This window comes from Danio rerio, chromosome 1 (genome assembly GCF_049306965.1).
Source record: "Danio rerio strain Tuebingen ecotype United States chromosome 1, GRCz12tu, whole genome shotgun sequence".
In the NCBI taxonomy this organism is placed as follows: Eukaryota; Metazoa; Chordata; class Actinopteri; order Cypriniformes; family Danionidae; genus Danio; species Danio rerio.
In genome coordinates this window covers 41,792,753-41,819,806 of record NC_133176.1, presented here as the reverse complement: position 1 = coordinate 41,819,806, position 27,054 = coordinate 41,792,753, and the positions used below count along the sequence as shown (strand labels likewise).

Here is a 27,054-nt window from a genome sequence, read left to right as displayed (position 1 = left end):
TCTGTTGTGACGATGTTTGAAAAAAAAGAGCTGTTTTGTAGAAATGGTAGTACAAAGTGGGGCATACTATATTTGTAATTTGATTATAAATAGCATTAAAACAGTGAAAAAATGTACGTATATAATATATAGTTGAAGTCAGAATTATTACCTCCCGCCCTTGAATTATTAGCCCCGTTGTTTATTTTTTTCCCCATTTTCTGTTTAACGGAGAGAAGATTTTTTTCCAACACATTTCTGAACATAATAGTTTTAATAACTCATTTCTAATAACTGATTTATTTTAACCATGTCTAGATGACAGCAAATAATATTTGACTAGATATTTTTCAAGACACTTCTATACAGCTTAAAGTGGCATTTAAAGGCTTAACTAGGTTAATTAGATTAACTAGGCAGGTTAGGGTAATTAAGCAAGTTGGTTTGTTCTGTAGACTATCGAAAAAATATACAGATTAAAGGGGCAAGTGATTTTGACCTTAAAATGGTTTTTAATTTTTTTTAACTGCATTTATTCTTGCCGAAATAAAACAAGACTTTCTCCAGAAGAAAAAATATGATCAGACATCCTGTGAAAATGTCCTTGCTCTGTTAAACATCATTTGGGAAATATTTAGGGGGGCTAATAATTCTGACTTCAACTGTATGTTAAATATTTGAGTTTAGTATTGACAGTCTGTTAACAATCAAATATTTTTTAAGAATGATATGAGCAAGAATCAATAGATTGCTACATAGAAATGTAATATGTATGTTGATAAGAATGGCGAAGTAGGTAGGTGGTGGTGCAGTAGGTAGTGCTGTTGCCTCAAAGCAAGAAGGTTGCTGGTTTGAACCTCGGCTCAGTTGGTGTTTCTGTGTGGAGTTTGCATGTTCTCGCGTAGGTTTCCTCTGGGTGCTCTGGTTTCCCCCACAGTCCAAAGAAATGCGGTACAGGTGAATTGGACAGGCTGAATTGTTTGTAGTGTACGAGTGTGTGTATGTGTGTGTGTTTGTGTGAATGTTTTCACAGATGGGTTGAGGCTGAAAGGGCATCCGCTGCGTAAAAACGTGCTGGATAAGTTGGTGGTTCATTCCGCTGTGGCGACCCAGGATTAATAAAGGGACTAAGCCGAGAAGAAAATGAATGAATGAATGAATGAATGTTGATAAGATATTTTGATTTGATTCATTTACATTATTTACTTCTGATACCTAATGCACAACTACGCAGTCTACTTATGTAGTTACACTGACAACAAGAGTGCGGATCCAAAGGCAGGGTTATTAGAATGGTCAGGTAAGCAATTGTCAACACAAGGGCAAACATCTTATCTGTTATATAGGCAATCCAGAATCGTAGTCAATAGACAGGCAAATGGTCAGAGGCAGGAATATATATTAAATGAAATAGTGGATTTGTTGTTTGTAAGCAATCCGTGTAAATACCAGTGATCTGCATGGGCTGGATTGCTGGTGACCGTGACAACTTATAGTGTCTGGTTGGAAGCAAAATTAGAAAGCCACACAACTATAAAAATTAACTGAATAAATGGGTGTTTATTATGCCCCTTTTTACAAGAAATATAATACATCTCTGCTGTCCCCAGAGTGTGTATGCAAAGTTTCAGCTCAAGTCAAAATACCCAGCAGGTCATTTTTATAGCTTGTAGTTATTGACACTTTTAAGGTACATCCTGTGGGCCAAAACATGGATTTTTTGTTTGTTTGTCGCTTTAAATGCAAATGAGCAGGTGTTCTCAGCCTCCATTTCAGAGGATCCAGGTTACTATAAAAATATAAAAATAGGACAATCTCACAATTGTAGCTTTAGCAGAGCATTATGAAGCTCTTTCAAAAATGTGATTTTGAAAACAAAAATAGGATGGGATGTACTTCGTTTAAGCTGATGTTCACATACAAAGCATTAGTATTGATCCCTCTTTCATAATCAACCTTTGCACCACTTAAGTGTTGAACTGACTCTCATCTGTGAAGTAGACCAGCGTAAATTATTTAACATAGTAGGACATTTCATTTTTTGTGGTACTTTTACTTTAAATGTAGCCGCTACTTTCTGAGCAGCTAGGTTGGTGGTGGTGGCTATTGTCTATGCTAATGTTCCCTTTTCACATTTATGGGATTCTCATCAGCGGACATCATCCTAGTTGGGTAAATTTAGAGTGTAGTAAATGGGAAAGTACAACAAATATAAATTTTTTTTACAATTATATTTGCTCAAATAATAAAAGAATGATGGTGTCATTAAGACTTTCAGAAAAAGGAAAAATGTGTGACACTCATAACGGCAGCCAGAAGAGAGAACAACGTCAAATTTACTGTCCTGCCCATGACACTGCATTACAAGCATCTCGTACCAGCAGTTACTCGTTTTTTCTAATTTGATTTAAAGATGATATAATATGTACATAAATACATTAAAATGTAGATGCGTTAAAAAAAATTCTAAATATTAAAAAATGTCAAAGATTTAAGATGCCGATGACTGATAAATGCGAAAAGTGTTCAAAGGGAGAGTAGAGGTTGTCACTAATGATGACAATGGAAAAATCTCAAAAATCTGTTCTTTTTAAAAATTGTGATATTTTTTTTTTTACCATTACAGGCTGGTTATTTTAACACACTACAGCCACCCATTTTATTGAAAAATCTTATTAAAGTGATTTTCGCATAATAGGTCCTTTTTAAGTTTTGGGTTTAAAATTGGTTTCGTTCTTTCTTTGTTCATTTGTTTTTTTTCTTTGTTTCTTTGTTTGTTTGTTTTTCTTTCTTTCTTTCTTTCTTTCTATCTTTCTTTCTTTCTTTCTTTCTTTCTTCGTTCGTTTGTTTCTTTCTTTTTTCTTTCTTCTTTTCTTTCTTCCTTCCTTCTTTTAAAGAGTTTGAACGTTAAGCAATTTTGTTCTCAGTTTTTTGTGTTAATAGGCCTAAGGATTCTACTACAGCCACCCATTTTTTGAACACCTTAAAAAGTGATTTTCGCATAATAGCTCCCCTTTAAGTTTTTAGTTTAAAATCAGTTTTGTTCTTTCTTTCTTTCTTTCTTTCTTTCTTTCTTTCTTTCTTTCTTTCTTTCTTTCTTTCTTTCTTTACAGTGTTTGAACGTTAAGCAAATTTGTTCTCAGGTTTTTTGTGTGTTAATAGGCCTAAGGATTCTACAGCCCCCATTTTGTTGAAACACCTTATTAAAGTAGTTTTCACATAATAGGTCCCCTTTAAGTTTTCCAAGGCTGTCAAAAAATAAAAGCTTGAAAACCCCAAAGCGTCTAGGTGGTTGCTCACTTTTGTATTGATTCAAATCAGCAAGGTCTTGGTCATGGAATTGACCATGAACCCAATTACTGTCTAAGATGGAGAGGCACTTCATGAGAAGAGCTTTTAAACAACAAACTACATCTACAGCGAGCCTCATGCTGCAGAGATGCTGTTCAGCAGCAGGTATTATAAAGCAAAATTCTGATGTGTGAAGCTGTAGTTTCAAAAGTTGCTGCTGCATTTGTTGCAAAAAGAGTCCTGAAGTTTTAGGTTTAAAACCAGTATATTTCCTTCTTTCTTTCTTTCTTTCTTTCTTTCTTTCTTTCTTTCTTTCTTTCTTTCTTTCTTTCTTTCTTTCTTTCTTTCTTTCTTTCTTTCTTTCTTTCTTTCTTTCTTTCTTTCTTTCTTTCTTTCTTTCTTTCTTTCTTTCAAATTTGTTCTCAGGTTTTTTGTGTGTTAAAAGGCCTAAGGATTTCTTTTTGTTCAGAAATTGTGGACATGCTGATGTTTATTTAAAATCAAACAACCGTAGTTTAATTGTTAAATCTTAACCTAAATTAAAGCTTTTTTTTTTACTTAGAATTTGTTATAAAATTGCAATTTACTTTTATTATTTGACAAAATGTAGTTTTATTTTACAAAAGAAATGTGCAGCATTTGATAAATAATAAAAGGGCACTTGCTTATTTCTAACTTTTCTAACTCATCACAACTAGTAACTAATTTTTATAAATAAAAAAAATTATAATAATAAATGATAAAAAAATATAAAAATCATATTATGAAATCGGTATTACAAATTTCAGTTAATTGTGAGTTAAGTAAATTGTTACATCCCTAGTAGTAAGTCAATCTCTAGCTTACAGTCAGATATAATCAATGTACTAATTGAGGATGTAAAGCATTATCTGTGATTACTACTGTACATCTTAACTAGAGCATGACATTGAATGCTCTTTTGGTCAAATAAACCTAATCTTTGCACATTTCTTAGCCCTGATTTTGATCAGAGATTACTGACATCAAATGAACTGTTGTCTTTGCAGACATGTGTTGCAATTGAATCCCTTTATTGAGCTTTGACAGAGAAGAAAAGCCCAATTACCTACAGAGAAATCCACTCTGCACACCTACTTGATATCCAGCTTTGACTGCAGTTTGGAGAAATAATTTTGAGATAACAAGGCATTCCAGCTAATCTCCTTAAAACTCAAGCCAGCTGGCAACACGTACCACAGTGCATGTTAATGACTGGCCTAGCAATGCTTTTTCACTCTGCCGTAGCATCATCTGTTTACTTTGAACTGTTCCAATTTCTTAAAAATGTGCCTTAAATAAATTATCAAAATTTAGATATTTAATTTGATTTACTTTTAAATAATTTCTGCTAGGGCTGCACAATATATTGTTTCAGCATTGATATTGCAATGTGCAAATCTCAGTCAAATCGCAGGATCTGCAATGCCAAGTTGGGATAATAATTAACAAGAAACCACAGATTCAAAACACATGAGTTGTGGAGTCATTGCAAAGTTTAACTTTATTTTTAATCAGATTTTCATTTAGATCAGTTTTTATTTGCATCTGCTTTTAAGGCCCGTGACTGTAAAATTTCAAGTCAATTAAAATACGGTATTTTTGTCTTAAGACATCATAAAGATTGATACTTTAAAGGGCACCTATTTTACCTCTTGTTGTTGCCTGTACTTTTAATGCAAATAAGCTAGTTCTCCCCGCCCACCATTCCCACATACATGTCAGAGCCATAGAGATCGCTCTGATAGGTGTAGAACTTTACCTGCTGTGTCTCACATAGATAAACAGTACAGTGACAGACAAGAATGATGCAGATCTCCCATACTACAGTAAGAACTTTCCCAATGGTTATTTGATGTACTTGTTGTGGAGTTAATTCAAGGCTTTCTGCAGTGATGAGTCACACACAATGTTGCACAAGTCCTGTCTTGTGGATATGATTATATGTGTTACTATGAAGACATGCTAATATGCGATCCTAAAGCACTCCTACTGTCCATCACACTGTGGTGCATGGACCTCAGAATTGCAGGGATTTGGATCCTATTTTAATGTCAGGAAATTTAAAAAAAAAGAGACATATGGAGTTTCTATCACTCAAATTTGACTGTGGACACACTTGGGCATGGGCCGGTAAAAGTTTTTGACGGTATTATAACCTTGGATAAAAATATTGTGGTTTCACGGTACCACAGTGTCGTGTTTACTGCTGTAAAATAACTTCTTTTTAAAGGCTTAGTAAAAGCCAACAACTTTTTTTCCCCATTTAACACAATATATTACATTTTAGGAAACATTTCTAATATTTTCGAACAGCAAACATGTCAGGCTGCATAGTTAAAATAAACCATTGACTTCTACTATCTTCATTAGCTTTAAAAACACAGATTTCCTTACAACACATAAAAAGAAACACTTAAAAGCCCTCTACATATATGCTTTAGAAACTGTATAACAAAACATTTTTGTTTTAATATCTTGACTTTTCCAAGCCTCGATAAACCTTGAAACCAGTTATCGTTCCATGTCTAGACACTATAAACACAGTTCTGTCCAAACAGCTTCGAAACAGCTTTAAGAAATATTTGTTGTGTTTATGTTTTACTAAATAAAACTAGTGTTGTTTTAGATTTGTCAATTAAATTTCTTTACCCAACTCTACCGAAAACCATAAAGCCCTGTTTATGTTTTTTTTTATCTTTGTTCCGATGTTTTCATCTGTGCATTAATTTGTTTATTTTATTTTGTATATTTTATGCAGATCTACTCTCAAAAAAAAAAAAACATTCCAATCGACATGAACTATAAAATGTAACCATAATAGAGTTATCTATTAAAATCATATTTATATAGCTATATATATTATAGAAAAAACAAACTATCCCAATCCCAATGCCAATCAAAAGGCAGATAATGAAGTAAAGTAGAAATAATGTTTTAAATGAACTGTGAACAAGTAATTTACTGTTCAACTTTTTCTCTGCAAGCAATGCTCTCAAAAACATGCTTGAGTGAAAGTTTTATCAAATGTGAGTAATATTTGTTCTGGTTAGAAAAATGATTTATTCCAATATAATCCTAAAGCACTTGCTGTCTGTGGAAAGATATCATTAACGATATCATTATGTTCAGAATAGTCGAATACACTACCTGACAAAAGTCTTGTTGTTGATCCAAGTTGTTAAGAGCAAAAAATAATAATTTGACTTCTAGTTGATCATTGGGAAACGTGGCAGAAGGTAGATTTTTTCTATAAATCATCCGTTGAACTGCATCCCAATCATCACAAATACTGCAAAAGACCTATTGTAACCTGCCCAAGATTCCCACAGAAATCAGTCAAGTTTGGTGAAGGACAAATCATGGTTTGGGGTTACAATCAGTATGGGGGCATGCAAGAGATCTGCAGAGTGGGTGGTAACATCAACAGCCTGAGATATCAAGAAATTTGTGCTGCCTATTACATTACAAACCACAGGAGAGGGCAAATTCTTCAGCAAAACAGTGCTCCTCCTCATACTTCAGTCCAATCCTGCTTCAGGATTGGCCAGCCAATTCACCAGACATGAACATTATTGAGCATTTCTGGGGTAAGATGAAGGAGAAGGCATTGACAATGAATCCAAAGAATATTGATGAACTCTGGGAGTCCTGATAAAGAACGCTTTATTTGCCATTCCAGATGACTTTATTAATTTCAGTTATTTGAGTCATTTTAGTGATGTGTAGAAGCAGTCCTGCAAGCTCACTGGAGTCATACACAATATTAAATCTTTTTCCACTGCACAATGACTTTATATTCTGTACTGTACATTATTTCTATTAAGTGACAAAGTCAGACCTTACTGTAAATAAATAATTAAAAATCAAGGCATATTTTATTTTGGTAAAATAGGCGTAATCTAGAGGACTTTGCCTTTCATATAAGCCACTTCTGATACCAAATGATCAACTAGAAGTCAAGTTATTATTTGTTGTTCCTAAAACTTGGATATGCGACGAGACTTTTGTCAGGTAGTGCATGTCATTGCTTGAGATATCCTTTTTTTTTTTTTTGCTTATAGGCAGAGAAGTTGCTTTATTGCCACCGTTAAGCAATTTCTTGTTGCTAGGTTCTTAGAGCTGTTGGCAGTATTGTGACAACAATTGTTCAGTTTTCAAGCTGCTAGCGAGTGTCACTGACATGGATCAGAACAGCTGGAGGTGACAGGAACCTTTACCACAAAAGCTGACTGCTGTGTCACAACTATGTTAAACTACTACCATACAAGTAATTTAGCAAATTCATAATTACAAGACTTCACTTGCGAGATTTTCAGTTAATAATCAAAAACATGTTGGATTCAATAAAAAATAAGTTTTTTTTTTTTTTTACAAAAAAACTAAGTGTATACAAAATATACATAAATATATACATAAATAATGTACCCTTACAAATTTAAAACACTAATACACCTGATATTTGTTAAATAAAAATAAGTTAATAATTTTATGCTGAAAAAATTGCCACACTCAATGTTTTAGTCCAAATTTTGGTCAAATATGAACAAACCCAACCACATTTTCAGTTTTAAGTCATGTTCAGTCGACATTAGACATGTCAAAAATAAACAAATAAGCAATAAATATAGTCCACATATGTCACTTTATAAGTCGAATATATTATATAGCCTAATAAACTGCGTTTACTTACTAATCGTGTTTAAGTACAAAATAAAACCCTCTCCTGCAGTGTGTGGCTACAGCCTGTCCTGTAGTTTGAACTCACCTTACTAATTGAATTTCAGGAGAGATTAAATGTCTATAAGGCGTGAAGTTCAATAGACACACATTACTGTTCACAGGATGACAGAGGGAACACGGCGAGGTGTGTGTGTACTGTATATGTTGGTGTCTTCATGATGAAGTAAGGGAGGGGGGCCCTGCTGGTTACTAGGATACTCCCATCCATCTGTTAGTGCAGGGAGTTGTTTTCAATGCGGTGCAATTTACCTCAGCGTAAGAAAAGAGCTCAGATGCTCAAAACACCAGCAGTACGAAGGCTCAAAGTGTCTAAAATCAACAATTAACCGATGCAACGATCTCAGAGACAATTATCAAATATTTTCGCCTGATAGGCCAATTATCATATTTATTGCGAAGCGGCGCAAAAAAAGAATTTGAATTCCTACAGTAGTTCCAAACGCAGCCTGACTTCTTTTGCAATGGACAGCTTTTGAAAGAGACAGCTGAAGATTGCGTTGAGTGATATCTGCGGTCGAGAAGAGGAGCAGCGGAGCTCAGCGAGTCCCTTACCGAGCGCGCGCGCGCACACACACACACACAAGCACGCCCGCTCCAGCTCTTCTCCACACACACGCGCTCAATCTCGCCACCGCGCGCACAGACGCTCATCCACTTGACCGGTTTATAGGTATTGTTACATTCCGTCTACTTCTATAACCAGAGCTTTGAAGCACAATGGAAGAGAACATGGAAGAGGGACAGACGCAGAAAGGTATTGTGTTCAATCGCTTTCCTCTCATCTTTTATCATGCGCGCTCCTCTTTGTGCCCAAGAGTACGTGTTTATAATCTCAATCAGGCAAGACTCTGTTGTTGGAGACCGCCGCTAATTACTTCTATGATATTTTTTACAGCCTTCAGAATCAGCGATTGTATCTTAAAAGGCTGCAGCTCGATATGCAGAGATGCTGATAAAGATCGGTCGTTCCGTTAATTGGTGCTGGTGTGGTTTCAAGTGCATTGGTCAGTCTATGGGAATGGCCATTGTCAGTGTGTGCTCATTTGTGTCATGCTTTGTGTGTGTGTGTGTGCTTGTCTTAATGGATAATGAGGGTTGGCCATCGCTCTCTTTTCTTTCTCCCGCTCATTCTTTCTTGCCATCACTGGGCTGCTCTGGTTATCACCACAGTGCAGCCATTACAAAACAGTACTCGGGTCAGATTAGATTAGTGTGGCTCTTCACTGCCTTTGTCTCCTAAACTGTTTACTTTACACGATTGTCACTCATCTGATTTAAAGCTGCAGCTTTTGTGATGGGTTTGGCTTGGGAGGCGTGGGTCTATTGCTGCATCTATTAAGAATGAGTTATGAGAATATGCAAGCTTGTTTGTTTGTTTTGGATTTGTAAGGAATATTCAGAATTTAAAGTAAAGGAAAGTGTCATTTTTTTTTTTTACTGATGAAGATGGTTTGTTTGGTCTTTAATAGGTCCCTGCAGCATCTCTCTCCCACTCACACGCCCACTCTCTTGCTTTCATTTTTCTATTATTGCTGTAGTTGGACGTGCTGAAGAACAATGGGTGGCAAATATAAGGTGGGGCGAAAATAAAGAGGCAGGAGTGGGTTTATGTCATCAAAATGGTGCTTATGAGCAACCGCAGCTTTTCTTTAAGTAACGACGCTGCTTGCCTGCCATAACTGACCCACTTCTGATTGAGAAAGAGAGAGAGAGAGAGAGAGAGGATGGGGGAAGAGAGAAAGGAAATTAGGGCGGCACTGAGCATGCAGAATTCTCTCTTTTTAACCCATACTGCCTTATCACCCCGAAAAGCGAGTTATAATCAAGAGACAATGCTTCCGAAGAGTTTACATTGATACGAAAGAGTCTGAATTCAATTTGCTTAGACCTTAAAATAGAAGGTGCGTTGATTTTTCTGCTGATGCTGGTGTTGCTTGTCAATGTGAACACCCAGAAAGAAATGCTCTACACGCATAGCCTACAGAAGCTGCTCAACAGATGCGCAGTCCTTCAGCGTTTCCTGTGGAAATCAATTATTTCCACTTCACTCATGTGAGGAACCACTTCGCAATAACAGTGTTTAAAGACTGCCCGTGGGGACGGGCAGCGAGGGATTCTCTCAGACCCAGTCCAGCTCTTCTTATCTCTCTCTCTTTTTTTTGTGAATGAATTTCAGCTATAGCTTTCTAGTTTTTATAGCTGATGGTCTCATCCTTCTTAGTGTCTCTCTCTGTCTTAATGGGAATAAAGATATTATTTAATAATTAGCATGTGAAAGTATGAGGTGACAGGAGAGAAGCAATTGGGAGAGATAAAAAAAAGCTGATGATTTTTACGAATGCTTCAACAGTTTGCAGACAGCCTCAAATGAAAACTGACTGGTTGTGGGGGTTCAGATAGATAAATCATTCATCTTCAGCAGATGGCAGAGTGCTCTGGATTAATTCTCATCTTTAGTGTCCATAAGTGGATCAGCGGGCAGATAAGCTACTGTCACAAGCTACACATTTCCAATGGATATAATTAAGTTTTAAGATCTTTTGTTTGTGTGTATGCCATCGTTTGTTAAGACTGATAGATGTATCACACTAGGTATTAAGATGTGTTTTTATTAGTGTGATTGCAAGTGTAAATAGAAAATGAAATATTTGCAATGGTGTTCAAGAATGCATTATAGACTGGGATTGCTTTCGTAGTGTAGACACTGATGAGAGTGAATGCATTTGAACAGTCACTAAAGATAGCATTCTCTCTGCCTACTGACCTAATTCTTAAACAGAATGTGAGGTGTTGTTGAAGCATGTAAACCAGATGGCATTTCAATTTTGCCATCTGAAATTGTAAGGTTTTTGTCAAACCTTTTGTCAATTTTATAATGTAAACAAAATCGACTTTCAATAAGAGACATGTAACACAACCGCAATAAAACTAGAATGTTTTCCTCTTGTCTTCTTCTGATCCTATTGACCAAAACACCTTTTAATATCAGATATAAACAGGGCCTGAGTTCACTAGCCACAATATGTTTTTCATTGAATTGTATGGCACTATTGCTATTATTGCATGCTAAACTTTCTGTGAATCTGAATAATTACATTCATTTAAGTGCATAGATTAAGCCTCAACTTGACCTGAAGGCAGTTTTTGAATGGAAACTGTATTGATTTTGCTCCTCAGACATGCTACAGCGCGCAGCAAAATTAAATACTCAGGAATGCCTCGTTCTTTCTCCATGGCCATCATTCAAACACTCTCGCTAACTCCACAGACTCTAATGCAGAACTGAAATCAATTCTCTGTCCTTTGCTTAGCATTATTCATAAGCTCACTAATGTTGTTTAGCTATTGGTGTGAAGCAGCAGACTTGATCAATCATGCTTCTTAAGGTCTTAGTTAATAAGTCAGTCTTCGTCTCATTCTTAGGGTCAAGACTTCTGTCTAAGCATATACATCGTCAGTTCTTAATGATTGAATGCGTTTCTAAGAAAAAGAAAAGCATTATTATTAAGTTTTGTTCTACAATCAAGAGTGCAGCCCCCAGTATGTAAACACTGATTGCTTCAAAAAACATTTGCTTTAATGTTTTTTAAGTCATGATGTCACAGAGTTCAAGATTTGCTTCCCTTTCAGAAAGATAATCATTCAGTGACAGAAAAAGGACTTTGAAGTAAGATTGGGAAAGATATTCTCTGTGCACTATTGATCTTTTGCTTCTTTTGTTGTTTGCTTTGCCACATATCTTCAAAAATATGATTGTGCTGTGTGTTTTCGAAATATGTCACTGCTTCCTGCCTCTTGATCAATGATGTCCTCTGGCTGCGAAAAACCATTTGATTGATGTCCTGGGCTGTTTCAGTGTAAACATTTCATGTTTCATTGAATTTGTATGCCTGTTGGATTCTTCAATCAAACTTTTTTCACTTGAGCTTTTATTTATTTATTTAATTATTTATTTATTTACTTATTATTTTTTTTATTTGATTGATTATATATATATATATATATATATATATATATATATATATATATATATATATATATATATATATATATATATATATATACATATATACATATATACATATATATAAATATATATATATATATATATATATATATATATATATATATATATATATATATATATATATATATATATATATATATATATTTATTTATTTATTTATTATGCACATATGTATTTATTTAAATGTACTACTTTTTTTCAGGGTGATAAAAACTAAATAATGACTAGTAATCCCTTACTTGTGACATAATATTGTCTTTGGAAGCAGTCCAACTCAGCAGTGAGCATCTACATTATACCTTAAAGATATTAAACTGACTCAACATCTATTTCAGTGTGTGTAAAAAGCAATTAAATTATGATTTTGATGAACACCAGTGTAATCACTGTTTGTTAATTAGCCACTGCTTTGTCAGAGTGTCCTAAAGCTGTTTTCAACAAGCGTGACAGTCACTTCTCTCAATATAATAGTGGCCAAGGGTTTGAATGGCAGCTTTTATTCTGCTTTATTGATTCGACATGTTTAGTGAAGAACCATTAATTAATCCGCTAATAATGCACAGGAATCCTAAATCATGAAGAATACAAAACAAATCTGATATTTTAATTTTGAAGAGTTTAAATGCCTGAAAAATTATGGAAATTAAAAGGATAGTTCATTCAAAATGAAAATTTTAGTAGTTATAATAGTTAATAAATCAATCTTGGAGCCAAGACTTATGTCTTCTGATATAAATAATCAGTTCTTAAAGATTTAATGTGTTTCTAAGAAAAAAAAAAAAAACCCAAAACATTAACATTTGATTTGATCGGACTACAGTTAAACTACATTCGCACATGTGCAGAGAACTGTTTGACCAGGCTGTGGATTAAAGCTGATAATATAGTATATTACACAGACGAATCGTTTCACTTCATAAGACCTCAGTATGTCATCATGAGCCAAGTCTATTGATTTAGACTTGCTGGTATTTGTTTATTTGTATTATATATATATATATATATATATATATATATATATATATATATATATATATATATATATATATATATATATATATATATATATATATATATATATATATATTTTTTTTTTTTTTTTTTTTTTAATCTAAGGATCCAATCACCATTCACTGCCATTACATGAATCACCAAGGACTACGGATTTAGCTCAAATCTTCTTTAATGTTCTACTGTAGAAATCAACAACACATACATCTTATATGACTTGTACATGAGTAAATAATTCATTTTTTTTTCGTGTGAACTGTCTCTTTAATGTTTCAAATTTTGTTTATTATTATATATATATATATATATATATATATATATATATATATATATATATATATATATATATATATATATATATATATATATATATATATATATATATATATATATATATTGTTTAAATCATAAAATACTTGAAAAAGTAGACTTTTAATAATAATTTAAATTCCTTGAAAGTGTTTGGATGGTCTGTATTTTTAATGTTTGTGGCAAAGAGTGAGGGGCTGTGTATTTAAATGTTTAGAAGTCTGCAAAGAGACACTTTTTTTGGAATTTAAAGGCAAGCGCTAAACCCTTAAAGCACGTTTCTAATGTTGTGACTGCTCTTGAGGAGAAGTGCTTGACCCGAGTCAGTGCCATCAAACAACACTAGCATACATTTTTTATTTTTATTTTTTTTAACAAAGAAAACCATGCTTATGAATAATGAAAGGTGTAAAAAGGTTTTGGGATTGTTCATGGAAGATTGAGAGAAAATGTGGTCTCAGCCTGCTGGGCAATTTTCTGCCATCTGCCTCTGCTCTATTTTTAAGCTGTCAAACCTCTTTTTTATGCATGATGTCATGCTAGTGGCATTGTAATTTTAGGAACTTCATAGCTGTCAGTTTTTGATTCTTCTTGTGATAATCACACCGACATGTAATCATAATGATATATTATTTCATTATAAAAGAAAGAGTTTTCTTATATGAAAAGAGTAAAGTTGCCTTAGTAAAAAACATATCAGATTAAAAGGTCGAACAAATCAGAAAAAAATGTTTTCACAACCAATAAATTAATCACAAAACAAATAAATATATTTTAAAATCACTCTGTCATCAAAATACTAAATCAGTATGGTGCCCCTGCATGGCTTTTGAGTAGATTTTTGTGGTCAGCGGTCAACCAAGCCTATATGCATCAGCAACCAGTCTTTAACCATAGTTATTTTTATTGGCTTATGATATTGGTCAAATCCTACAGAGATAGCAAACAGTGATGGAGAGCTAAACTTGTAATTGCTAAAAAAAATGCATTAAGTATTTTTATCTACCATCGTTGGAGTTGCTGTTGAAAGTTTGGGTTCATTCATATCACATGTTTCTTATCAAATAGATTTTTGTCTTTCTGTCTGGTGTAGTGCTACACTCTAACTATATCACCTTTGACAAGAAAGGCAGACGCAGCAGAAAAGCTGTAAATTACTATCCTCCACTGCAGTGTAAAGCAACCATATGTTAAAACAATGTGCATAATCATCCCTATAGCATCTGCTCCATCTCTCTCCAGAGATTAATTTATGATACATTATAGAGGCATTTTTGTTGTTGTTGTTGTTGCTTTATGTATATGCTTGTTATTTTGTTCTAATATTATTCCTTGTATATACTTGTTTACTATATATTTGTTCATACACATATTCTTATGAAATAGTGTATGTTGTATTTCTGGCATTATATAATGACAGGTATAAAATGGTCTTAAAATAACAATAATCTTGTTTATTGTAATTTATTTTGGTGCATTATATCATACAACAAAAAATACATATAGTGACATTATGCCATAATTTATATAGATCCTAAAACTAAATATGAAAACTAAAATTTAACAACTTTATATAAACATTTAACTAAAACATTGTCAATGAATGTTAAATAATTTTAAGCTACATTGTAAAACAATATTTATTGGAGTAAACAAATCAAACATATTCAAACAAATCATATAAGTTTTTTTTTCGTACACTGTTAACAATGTTTGTAAATTACACAGTATTTAAATAATATGAACTGTATTTTCACTGTAGGACAAATATGCTGTATGTTACTGTATTTTAAAGTTGCATTGTGAAAATTACTGTGTATTTTAATATACTGCAACTGGAGAATTGCTGCCAGTAACTTACTTTAGATTTTACAGTAAATTGTTAACAGTTAATAAACTTTTATTATATGTTTATTAATACACATATTACTTAATTTTCTACAAAATATTGTGTGTCATATGACAAGATCCTAAAACTAAATATGAAAACTAAAATTAAACAACTTTATAAAAATATTTAACTAACACATTGTTGATGAATGAACGTTAAATCATTTTAAGCTACATTGTAAAAAATATTTCGTGGAGTAAACAAATCAAATAATCATAAAAAACCTTTTTGTACAATGTTAACTTTTTTGTAAATTACACAATATTTAACTAATATGAACTGTATTTTATTGTATGGCAGTTATGCAATATGCTACTGTATTTATAAGTTGCATTATGAAAATTACTGTATATTTTACAGTACATATACTGTAAATACATGTACGGCAATATCAATTGTGCCAAGATTGTAATTACAGTATTTTTGCTGTAACTGGTTTACTATAAGTTACTTTAGATTCTACAGTAAATTGTTAAAAGGTAATAAACGTTTATTATATATTTATTAATACACATATTCCTATTTTTTTTTTTACAAAATATTGTGTCATATGCCATAAAGTTCTGTAGATCCTAAAACTGAAAACTAAAATTATTCAATTTTATAAAAACCTAAAAAACCTAAAACATTGTTAATAAATCAACATTAAATGAAATTAAATATTTTTTAAGCTACATTGGAGCAATATTTCTTAGAGTAAACAGATTTTAAAAATCATAAGCTTTTTCATTTCATTTATATCTGATTCATAGTTACATGTTTTTTGAGCATTGGTATTTGACATTTGTTTGAAATTGAAAACAAATATTTTGACTGAAAATAAGTTTTATCTTATTGCTTTCTTCATTGACTTCAGTGTAGCTAGCATTGAAATATTAATAATTTTGATTTAATTTAACTTTAATTGAATTTTTAAAAACTTAAATCAATGATGTAAATGACAAAAACATATAAAAAAACTAAACCAAACTAATTAAAATCACTCATTCACTATCAGGGGTTGCCACAGTGGAATGAACTGCCAATTACTCTGGAATATTTCTCATGCAGCCGATGCCCTAAGACACAAAATTAAAATCAAAAAGCAAACTATTAATAATGAACAAAAATATTATTTCATACATACTTAAATGACACTAAGTTTGTCAAACAGCAATGCTAATTCAAGTGAAGTCAATGCATTATTCCATAAGATTTACTGTAAACAAACGTACACAAAAAGCTGCAGCTGCATATACGCACACCAAAATGAACAAATCCCCCATATGCGCCATCTATTAAGTCAGAAATAACTTTGAGGCCCTGCTGGGATGGAACATGACAGGCGGTGAAGAACAGAGCTCATTATCACATCAACATTAGGGTTTATTACTAATACAGTAAATTTCACCCTCATTGCGTTTTAAGTAGATGCAGTCTAGACGGCGTTCAGATCCACAGATCTTGCCGTTCCTGTCGAGATCTCAGCCTGATTCTCCATCGCTCTGTGCTCGAGAGCTGCATAAAGCTTCAAAGAGCCCGGCAGAGTTGCTGTGGGCTGTAATCTCCCCTCTCACACCAATGCTAACACCCAATTACAATCACGGAGCTGTCACAGCAGGCTCAGCCCTCAGAAGTTCCTCAATAGCAGTAAAGGAACCAATACAAACATATACAGTATACAGTAGACTGGCTGCCCATGTCTTTGACTTTTTTTTTTGGGAATCTACTATAGTGTTTCGTGAATTGGTTATTGTGTCTGTGTCTAACTGTAAACATGCCATTCAGTAGCAGGGTCTGTAAAAAAAGGCAGAAAAAAATAGGACATTTTTTATAAAGTGGTATAGATGCAGGGACAGTGTTTGTTGCTGGAGGGGACAGCGATTACTATGATTTCATTGATGGTCAGTGTTATATGCAATACAGTGGAAAGTGAAGCCCACAGTACATGGTTAAACCCTCTTTTATGCTGAACCCTTGTATGTACTTAAATTGATCTGTTATTTAATTTTTTATTTGTTATTTAATTTACATTTATTTATTTCAGTTGTTTTATTGAACCTTTGGACAATTTGAGAAACCTTACAATGTACGTTCATTAATATAAAAGAAGTTTGTTTTCATATGTATTTAGTTTAATTTTTATTAACTTAATTATTATTATTATTATTTATTTATTTTTGTTATTATTATTATTTATCTGTCATATGGTTTGTTGGAATTTATAATCAATTCCATGCGTTTTCAATACAAACCCAGGAGGTGGAGATCAATTAAAAAAATATTAGTAATTTATTAAGTACAAATGAATAATTCGATTAGGGCCCTGGGTCGAACAAACGTGTCCTATTGGTTATACAATGCTATCCAAGAGAACACAAAAGGGCGCTCTGCGAGTGTTTTCTTAGGTCTACAGACCTAGTTTATATACACAGAAGAACGAGAAGGCGGGCTGTCTCTGTCAGCTTGTCTGCACCATCTTTAGTTCCTCTTTTCTGCACAGAAGAACTGGACCAGTTAAATGCACATGCTTACAGACCTCCATAGGCTCCAATAAATGGTTACACAGGAAATCAGAAGCGAGAGACACATGTTATTTTTATTGTTTCTGCTGCATATTTCTAGTCCAAGATAGCTCTTTCTACAAAATGTCTCATTAGTATGCAAAATATATCTCCTCAAAGGCCAGTTTCGGTTAGCTTATAATTTGACAGAGCATACAAAATATAGCATAGAATATATAAAAAAATATAGTAAAGAATGACTGTAAGGTAAATGATTTAACATCCCTTTAGGCAAAGCATACACAGCATACTAATAGAGAATCAAGAATAACTCTAATGAGAAATGAAAAAAAAATCCTTTTTCTACAGGTTTTAACTTTTAAATGAACCGCCAATATATCCAGCATATTTTTTATTTGCAGCAGATGTCCTTCCAGCTGCAACCCATCACTGGGAAACACCTATCATAAGCAGCAAAATCCATCAAAATCTTCCTAAGACAAGAATGTACTGCAAACAGTGAGAACACTATTGACCTCAGCAATGCTTAGCCTCTTATGCATTTTATCATACATCACATGTATATTTGCAACACGCTAACACCACCATGGTTATTTAGTGAATGAATATGCATAAAAAAGATGTTTACCAATTACTTTAAATGAAAAATGATTCTCGATTAATTAACTGCAAGTCTCAAAACCTCTCGTTCCATTCAGCACAATCTTTCAGTTTCATTTCCAGCAGTGGCTGCATGACAAATTTCTCCAGCATCCAGAGTCGGGCTGTGCTGCTCTCACTTTTGGCCCGGCAATACAATTCATTAATCCTCATTGTTCCTACAAGACAAGCTATTTAATACACTTCCAGGAGCACTCGCAAATTCTACAAACAGCATGGTTTGAGGAGTGTTAGCCATTTTGTGGATTGCTCTTTCTTATAATTAAATGTATTCTTAAAGAGCAAACATAATTACGCACATATCCTGGCGATGGGGTGTTTGTTTACCTCGGAATCTGATCTGAGATGTTGTTTTGACACTCAGTAATTAGTTAGCGATAAGCCAGTGTGAGCATACAGTGTATATGTGATCTTATCACATGCTGCTCACAACCAACACAAAGCCCTTGTTGTATCAGGGCGGTGGTGTGATGACATGGGTGTCCCCCGCTCTATTGTATGGTAATGTGTGCCACTTTCTCTTGGTGGGCAAACCCCTCCCCCCACCATCACAAACCCCCCTCCTTTCTGTCTGGCCTGTGCGGCTCAGCTGAGGGTTGATCCGATTGCCTCAGACCCTCTGGGAGGAGGGGGCCACACACACACACAGACATGTGCGCGCACACACACACGAAATCATAATTCATTTTCTGCATGATGTTGAAAGTCCTGGCATTTATGAAGATGATTATGAATGAGTGTACTGATGAAAAGTACAGCAAAATAAAGATTGGATCTCATTTCTCATGTCTTTAACTAAATGCCCAATATGTTAGTATCTGAAGGGTGCTTTTAGAAAGATTTTTATTTTCAAAGTGCTTTAACAAAAGTGTTGTCAAAACGGTTTACACAGATCCATGCGAATTGTTAAAAACGTATTATTATGCATGCAAAGCCAATACATGGTGATGTGCTGGAGAAGTGTTAACAGACTTATTATTGTCTTGATTGCCAAGTACTCACACATTTTAGTAAGGCTCGTTCACACCAAAGAACTAGTAACTGTAAAGACTATATAGTCAATAAATATATAATTTTTTTGTGTGCGAGTAAAACAGTAGCATGGTTTATATCACATGTAACAATGCAAAAATGCCTTTAAATCATCAAACTGTATTTTCAGGCTCAGTACAAAAAAAAAAAAACTAGAAAAATAATGCAATAAATTAATTAATTTTTTTTTGTTCATGCTTATCATGATTATTGAAAAGTTTTGACTTGTTTACAGTCATGTCAAGTCTATTTGGGTTAAATGTCATGTTGAAATTAGGGTTGGGTGATGTCCATCAATTTTGCATCGTACGATGTCTAATGTGCAACATCGCGATGGATGATGGCAATGAATTAATTATGTATAAATAATTAATTAATTCATAACGAAAATTACATTAAAATTACCACGTCAATCACTTTTTCCACAGGACTTCGGCATAAATAGGCAGATTGATCTGTGTTGTTATAATGGCGTTGACAAACTTGGTTGGTAAAAAAGGTACACAACCAACAACAACCAACCAACAGTATGTGAGTATACTATAGTCAGACATGATCCAGCAGTACATCATTTATAAACTGTCCGACGTGCACTGTTCTCTAGGGTTTTGTGCTCAAAGCACCCGCTGACTGCCTGGAGCTCAGATGTACGCATCTGCTAGAGTACGGATGCTACATGTGTAATGTACAGCGACACTAGACAAGGGAGTGCGGATTCAAACACAGTTTCTTAAGAGTAATCAGGCAAGCAACAGTCAACACGGCCAAACAGATGTACCGAGGCAAATCTAGAGTCGTAGTCAAATATCAGGCAAGAGGTCAGAAGGCAGGCAGCAAACAGAAATAAACAAACAAAACAAAGCAAGTGTAAAAAACATGGCTAGGCAAGGAAAAAAGAGTTGTAATGTTTACTATACAATTATCAAGAATCAGCAACAATGTGTGTGTTTGTGCTGTTTTTATAGTCCATGTAATCACATCATGAGCAACTTCAGCTGTGTGTGTGCAATCATCGGAATCTTCATGGATCTTGTAGTCTATGAAATGGCGGATTTTTAGTCCTTTGGCGATCTGCAGCCGTGATCGCTGGTGATCATAACAACATGAATAATTTTCATTCTAAAATGCCATTTTAAAACAAAGACCAATTAGTGTAAATGGGGCCTAAGTGTGTATAATTCACGAGTGGGTTGCTACTGCAATGGGAGCGGGATGGAGGATCACGATGCCAGCTCAGCATCGTGATGTCTATCGGCCATCGGCGATGACATTTTCCATCGACCAGAGCCTAGTTGATATCTCAAAACAATATTTTTTGTTTTGTTTTGAATCTACCTTTTTTTATTCACAACCTCTCCAAAAATCATGTTAAAAAGTGTTTTACTAAATATAATAAATACTTATATATAAATACTGCAATAACACTAAAAAAAATGCCTATTGTGACATAGTAAAAGCAACAGCAACTAAGATTCTGATTGCTCTTTCAGTGTGCTTCTAGATGTATGCTGCTTTTCTCTTGCGCACTGTAATAATAGACATGTCAATCTGAATAGTCAGGCCAATCCAAGCATGCTCTGGTTGGGAAATTGTGACAGATTGGCATTCACTCATTGTTCCTACCCATTACATCTACTCAGCATACCCGAGTTCACATTAGTAACGCCATGGCACTGCATATTGGTTGAACTTTAAAAATTATTTGTTCGCTAATTGAATTAGATTCTACAACCACCTAAACATAATTTCAATCCTAGCAGAATTTCTGATGTTTTGTCATATTTAGCTTTGTTTAAATCAAATCTGCTCTAAATAAAGATACACATTTTACTACGGTTTACTAATGCTTTATGAAGTTATAAACCAAAATGTGGTGCAAAACTATCAAATTCAAACTATAAATCTGCGTATTAGTGTTGTCACGATATTGAAATTCGATACCAATGGATAGTGTAATAAAAAAAAACGTCCATTTCCCGCTAACATTTGAGCACTGTAGAGCGTGTTCTTAAACAGTGCTGATTTGCCATTGTGTTCAGTCAGATCAGTTCACCGAACTCACCGCTGTTTACTGAGTGTAACCACAGATACAGGGACACTGGAGCGTTTTAAGCCGTGAAGATCAGTTGATTCATCAGCGGATCGCTCGTATGTCAGCTTATAAACAGACCGGCTGGTCTTTGCAGCTTTAAAAATGCTTCTGTGTCCCTGTATCTGCTGTTACACTCAGTAAACAGCGGTAAGCTTGGTGAATTGATGCCCTTCATGGCCCATCACAGTAATTTCTGTTGAGCATGGCAACACATTGGCAAATCAGCACTGTTTAAGAATGCGCTCAAATGTTAGTGGGAATTGGCCGTTTTTAAAATTTCAGTACTGATTGGTTTCGTATTCCAGTATCATGACAACAACACTACTGTGCATTAGTGCCAATTCTGTCACACTCCCATGAGAAAACAGTGACCTATAGGTCACCCACCCACCAAACTCAAGATGTTGTTCACATTGATAAATCTTTAAAATGATTTTTGAAAACACAATGACGATGTCAATTGGATCTAGGAAGTCCACAATAGCATATATCAACTTTTTTGCAATGGTGTGATGTTATTTTGACTTATAAGGGGCTGATCACAGTGGACATGCTTTTTACATTCCAAAAATGTGAGGCGCACATCACTGCCTTTTTTGTTGGCAAGAAAAAAAGAGGTATGGTGTGCTTTTTTTTTTTTATGTCACGAGGCAACGACTAAATCAGCTGGGTATTGTGCGTGATTGTTCCTGTTGATATTAATATAATTTTTAAATTTGATAATATTGGGATATTCGAGATTTGTGATTCATACACCACAGGATAACTCAAAACAGCAATCACAAGTCTCTCCTTCATCTTCAAAGGTCTCCGTAGTTGTCTTGACAACACAAACACTGCGGGCACCTCAGCGAGAACCCCAACTCTGCTTTCATTTGATTGAAGAATGCAAAAGACACGACTGAAGTGACACACTTTTTCCACTCAGAGTTGACTTTTTTCAACTGCATGCTCACGGCACGCGACGGAAAAAATGAAAGGCGTAATGGTTAAAACGCAAGGCGTGCAGGGTGCATAAGCAGTGCACACAATGCTCACGGCTGTTAGTAAATGCTAATATAATCATTATTATTCTTGAGAAGTGATAGGAGAATTTTGTTTTAGTTAAGTTAACATACCTGAAGTTTATAAAAACATTATAAATGTATGTTTTTCTGATTATAATCAGAGCTACAAAAATATTGTGCTGACCAATCTCCTTAGACCAGTGATTAAAGACAATCTTCTGTTTATATGTCTGTATGAAATCTGGCTTCAAAGATTGCCCTGTGCGCAACCAGAATCAATCTCTTTGGGTTTCTTCTGTATTGTTTTCTTGCTGCAAGATAGTAAAATCTTTGAAAATGAATCTTCCTAGGCCTTTGAAATTTTATTTATTTATTTATTTTTTCTGACAAGAAGTAACAGCCCACCATTATTCACAGTTTAAAGCTGTTTTCGAATCACAGTAACCATTTCCAGATTTGTTTTGTTGGTGTGTGAAGCTTAAAGCTGGTTTTAACACCAGAAATTATTATTGTTTTAATGACATCACAGCATATATTGAGGCTTTTAGTTTACCTGGCATTTTTTTTAGAAAGTGATGTGCAAATTTAGCTGACCAGCCAGCTAGATGTTACAATTCACTTGTTAATGTGCAACATCCTAAAGCCTTTTGCAACAAAACCAACCATGATTTTGATCCCTGCCCACTCATACACATGCAGACACTCTCCGGTGTGGTTGCCAGGCCTTGGATAACCATTCTTCACTGAATGGGCATGACTGGATGAGAGTGCTCTGCCAAATCAAAGAAACCGTGGCCTCAGATTCACTCAGTGCTTGAGACTGTATTCAGCTGATGCCAAACAAACCAAAGCTATGGTAATTGATGCCAATGGGCTTATTGTTAACATTATGTAGAAGTATATGTATTTAAGAGGCCGTGGTGAACTGAATCTGTGTGCACTGCGAGAGAAATTTAAGTTTGTTTGTGGAAGGTCTGCTGGCGTAAGGTGAGGGTTTTCAGGTTAAAAGTACCCTCTGGGCATCACAACAATATAATGCCTGGGACACACCAAGCCAATGGCAAATAACTATCACTGAGAAAAAACAACTGTGTTGTTGGCTGTCATGACCAAAAAACTGCTTGTGTACACACCAAACAGACTGCAGGTGACTGAAATGAGAGGATGTGTCTTTCCCTACCCACAGATGACAGTAATCCATTTTTTGACGGGCACATGCAAAGCATAAGCAAAATATGTCTGATAATCTAATCATTCATAAATATTTGAGAAATGAAGCAAAATTACGGTCAGCTTCTACACTACCTGACAAAAGTCTTGTAGTCGATCCCAGTTGTAAGAGCAACAATTAATAACTTGACTTTAGATGATCTGTTGTACTGCATCCCAATCATCACAAGTCAAGGCTTGATCATATTTTATTTTGGTAAAATAAGTGTAATCTAGAGGCCTTTGCCTTTCATAAGCCACTTCTGATACCAACGGGTCAGGTTATTATTTGTTGTTCCTAAAACATGAATTGTTTACTTGGTTACATTAGTTTAACATTTGTTCTTATTTCATTTTTGCGTAACCAATCAGAGCACTTTACTGAGCTGATGGCCAATGCCAATTCTACTTGCTAAATCAGGCAAACCTGCTTCAAAACTTCCTCCAGATGAAGGCCCAACCAAGGCGCAACAGCCAACCATCGACTTGGTCTGTCCTGGCCTTAAGACCTTGTTTACACCTGGTATTTCAAGAAGGCAGCAGCAAGTAAAATGTAAACAGGGCCTAAAAGGTTTTGGACCTTTTTTGACTTATTTGATTGGATTACTTTGGTGATGTAGACATTTATGTGGTTGAATGGATAAAAAAAAATCCAAAAAACACCTCTTATGACATTTTTTTTTTAAATTTAGGACATCTTTTTAAAGTGTGCTGACCAGAAGAGATTGAACTTGCCATCAATAATCCTAAATTTTTGCTTCCTGATTTTAAGTGTAGACGGTTCATGTTAGCTTTGCGGCTTTCAAAACAGAAATGAAAGCTGCGGCTTGATGTATGGTTTTCCATTCTTTTCTTTCGTGTTTATTCATTCATTCATTCATTCATTCATTCATTCATTCATTCATTCATTCATTTTCTTTTTGGTTAGTCCATTTATTAATCTGGGTTCATCACAGTGGAATGAACCACAAACTTATCTAGCACATGTTTTATGCAGCGGATGCCCTTCCAGCAGCAAACCAACACTGAGACACACCCATACACTCTTGTATTCACACACATACACTACGGCCAATTTAGCTGATTCAATTTACTTGTACCGCATGTCCATGGGCTGTGGGGGAAACCGAAGCACCCGGAGGAAACTCCACACAGAAATGCCAACTGACCCTGCTGGGGCTCGAACCAGCAACGTTCTTGCTGTGAGTTAATTGTGCTAATCATTGCACCACTGTTGTGTCCTCTTTCTTGTTCTCAGGCTATAAAAATGACAATGAATAAGTTGCTTAAAATGTAAGTCTTAAATTGGTTCAATCTAATTATTTATGCTGCATTAGGCACTCATTGCAAATTACTTATATATTTACTTAAATTTTACATTTTTATATATTACATTACACAGTTTATACAGCATATTTAATGGATTTGGAATGGAATGGACTACTTTAGCATTTACTGTAGTCTTTTGTTCACCAAATAATTTCTACTTCATACCATATTTAAGTTTTTTTTGTTTTGTTTTTTGCACTGTAAGTCGTGCAAGCTTATGTTGCAATATTAGATTGAACAATCATAAAAGGCTTTTCCATTGACTGGCCAATAAACAATCCCTCATCAGAAAAGCAGTTAAAAGTGGACAAAAAACATGGATTTAAATGCCAGGTGTGAATGGCAGAGAGTCTCCCTTGTTTACTTGTAATCCGATTGACCAAAGTGCATCTTAATACCAGGTTTAACAGGGCCTAAGTGTCTGTATACAGTATTTACATTACTGTGAGTCTCCAGAGCTTTTTAGCAAGTCCAAAGAAACACATTAACAGCAAAAATACACAGTCAGCTCTTGCCCTCCCATTCTACAACTGCTGCTTCTTTGTTTCAGTGTTGTTAAGTTTGTTTTCATTCTTTGCACCAACTGATATTTTGATCATTTCCTTATCTGCTTCTCTATTACAAAACAGCTTTTTAAACTGAGCTTTTTCTGTGCTGATCCAGAACTGCTTTTGTAAAAGTTGCATAGCATGGAATGCATCAACATTGGTCTCACCCTGAAATCCAGAGGCGTAGCTTCACTTCCAGGGTTTCCTTCCTTTTATTCACCACTTATAACCCTTGAGCTCTGTGTGTTTATATGTGTGAGATGTGTCAGATTCTCAATTGTTCGACTGATTTGGTTGACATATAGTAAGTGGGTCATTGCACTCGAGCAGAATTTACTTGGGTTGGCATAGTAACGGCACTGGTCGATTAAACGCACAGATGAGTCAGTTCAGAAATCTGCAGGACGCTAAACGCTAACATGCAGGATGTGGCCAAAATTATGTTTTCATTTAATTAACATGTTTCAGCCGCATTCAAATACAATACCTACACACAAAGAAAGCTCTATTGAGAATGGTTTACTGACAGCACGCCAGATCCCTTCACCCATTGACTTCACTGATTCTCTTGTGTCTGAATGAGGGCAAATCCCTGCTGTCACGTTTCAAGCATCAAGAGGAAAGCCTTACCAGAGGAGATTTAACATTTAAAAGGCACATATTTTACTTTCTTTTGGTAAAATTTATCCAAAATCAAGTGCATAAGCAGTCAGTGTTCAAAACAATCTATTTACCTTAGTCTGATTTGCAATGGTAAGTTTGTCATAATGTATTGTAATTTGAGTGGTACTGGTAGGTTTTCACAGGAAATAAGAACTTGCTGCTGTTTATCTATGCACCATTATGTGACGTATGTATTCATAAAGAAGGAGTTGCTGCTAGCAGGCTACATCACATACATGGATCAATTATTGACTTTACTCGCAGAAGCTAGAACTATTAAATGTATCAGTTTCTTGATATGAAATTGGAAATGTATGGCAATTATTAATTAGATTAAGAGAAAGTAAAACACATTTTTAAAAATATATTTTTTTTTTACCTTGTTTGGATCAAAAATTGCAAACCGGTTACTATTTCTGTTAGATTTTCTTGTTTATTATTTGGCTGATATTAAATCTATTATGGCAAACTAGAGTATTCACACACTGTAAACAATGTTGGGTTCTACACAATTCCTTCACGATGTCCCAACACAAATCGATTAAATTAATTTGTTTTCACAAATTTAAGTGGATGGAACAGAAAACAATTAAGTTGTCCCGCAAAAAAATAAGAACCGTGTTGTTTCAACTCATTTAAAATAAATAGTTTGAATAAGCAGCAATAGTTATTTTTTGAGTGCAGTTGTGCAATGACTGACAGCCACACAAACTCCAAACAATAGATTTATCCTAAATGAGG

At 34.5% G+C, this 27,054-nt stretch overlaps 1 protein-coding gene across 4 annotated transcripts in view; it reads left to right on the top strand.

Moving 5' to 3' along the window:
* gpm6ab (glycoprotein M6Ab) overlaps positions 1-27,054 on the top strand; it is a 108,063-nt gene that overhangs the window by 39,098 nt on the left and 41,911 nt on the right. For 2 of the 4 annotated variants that reach the window (XM_005159981.5, XM_068217166.2), the window contains exon 1: positions 8,245-8,785. The exons of the other annotated variants lie outside the window; for them this stretch is intronic. In XM_005159981.5, coding sequence (XP_005160038.1) covers positions 8,749-8,785 — 37 coding nt within the window. In that variant the 5' untranslated portion in view covers positions 8,245-8,748. Of the gene's footprint in view, positions 1-8,244; positions 8,786-27,054 lie in introns of those variants that run through there. 4 annotated transcript variants of the gene reach the window in all.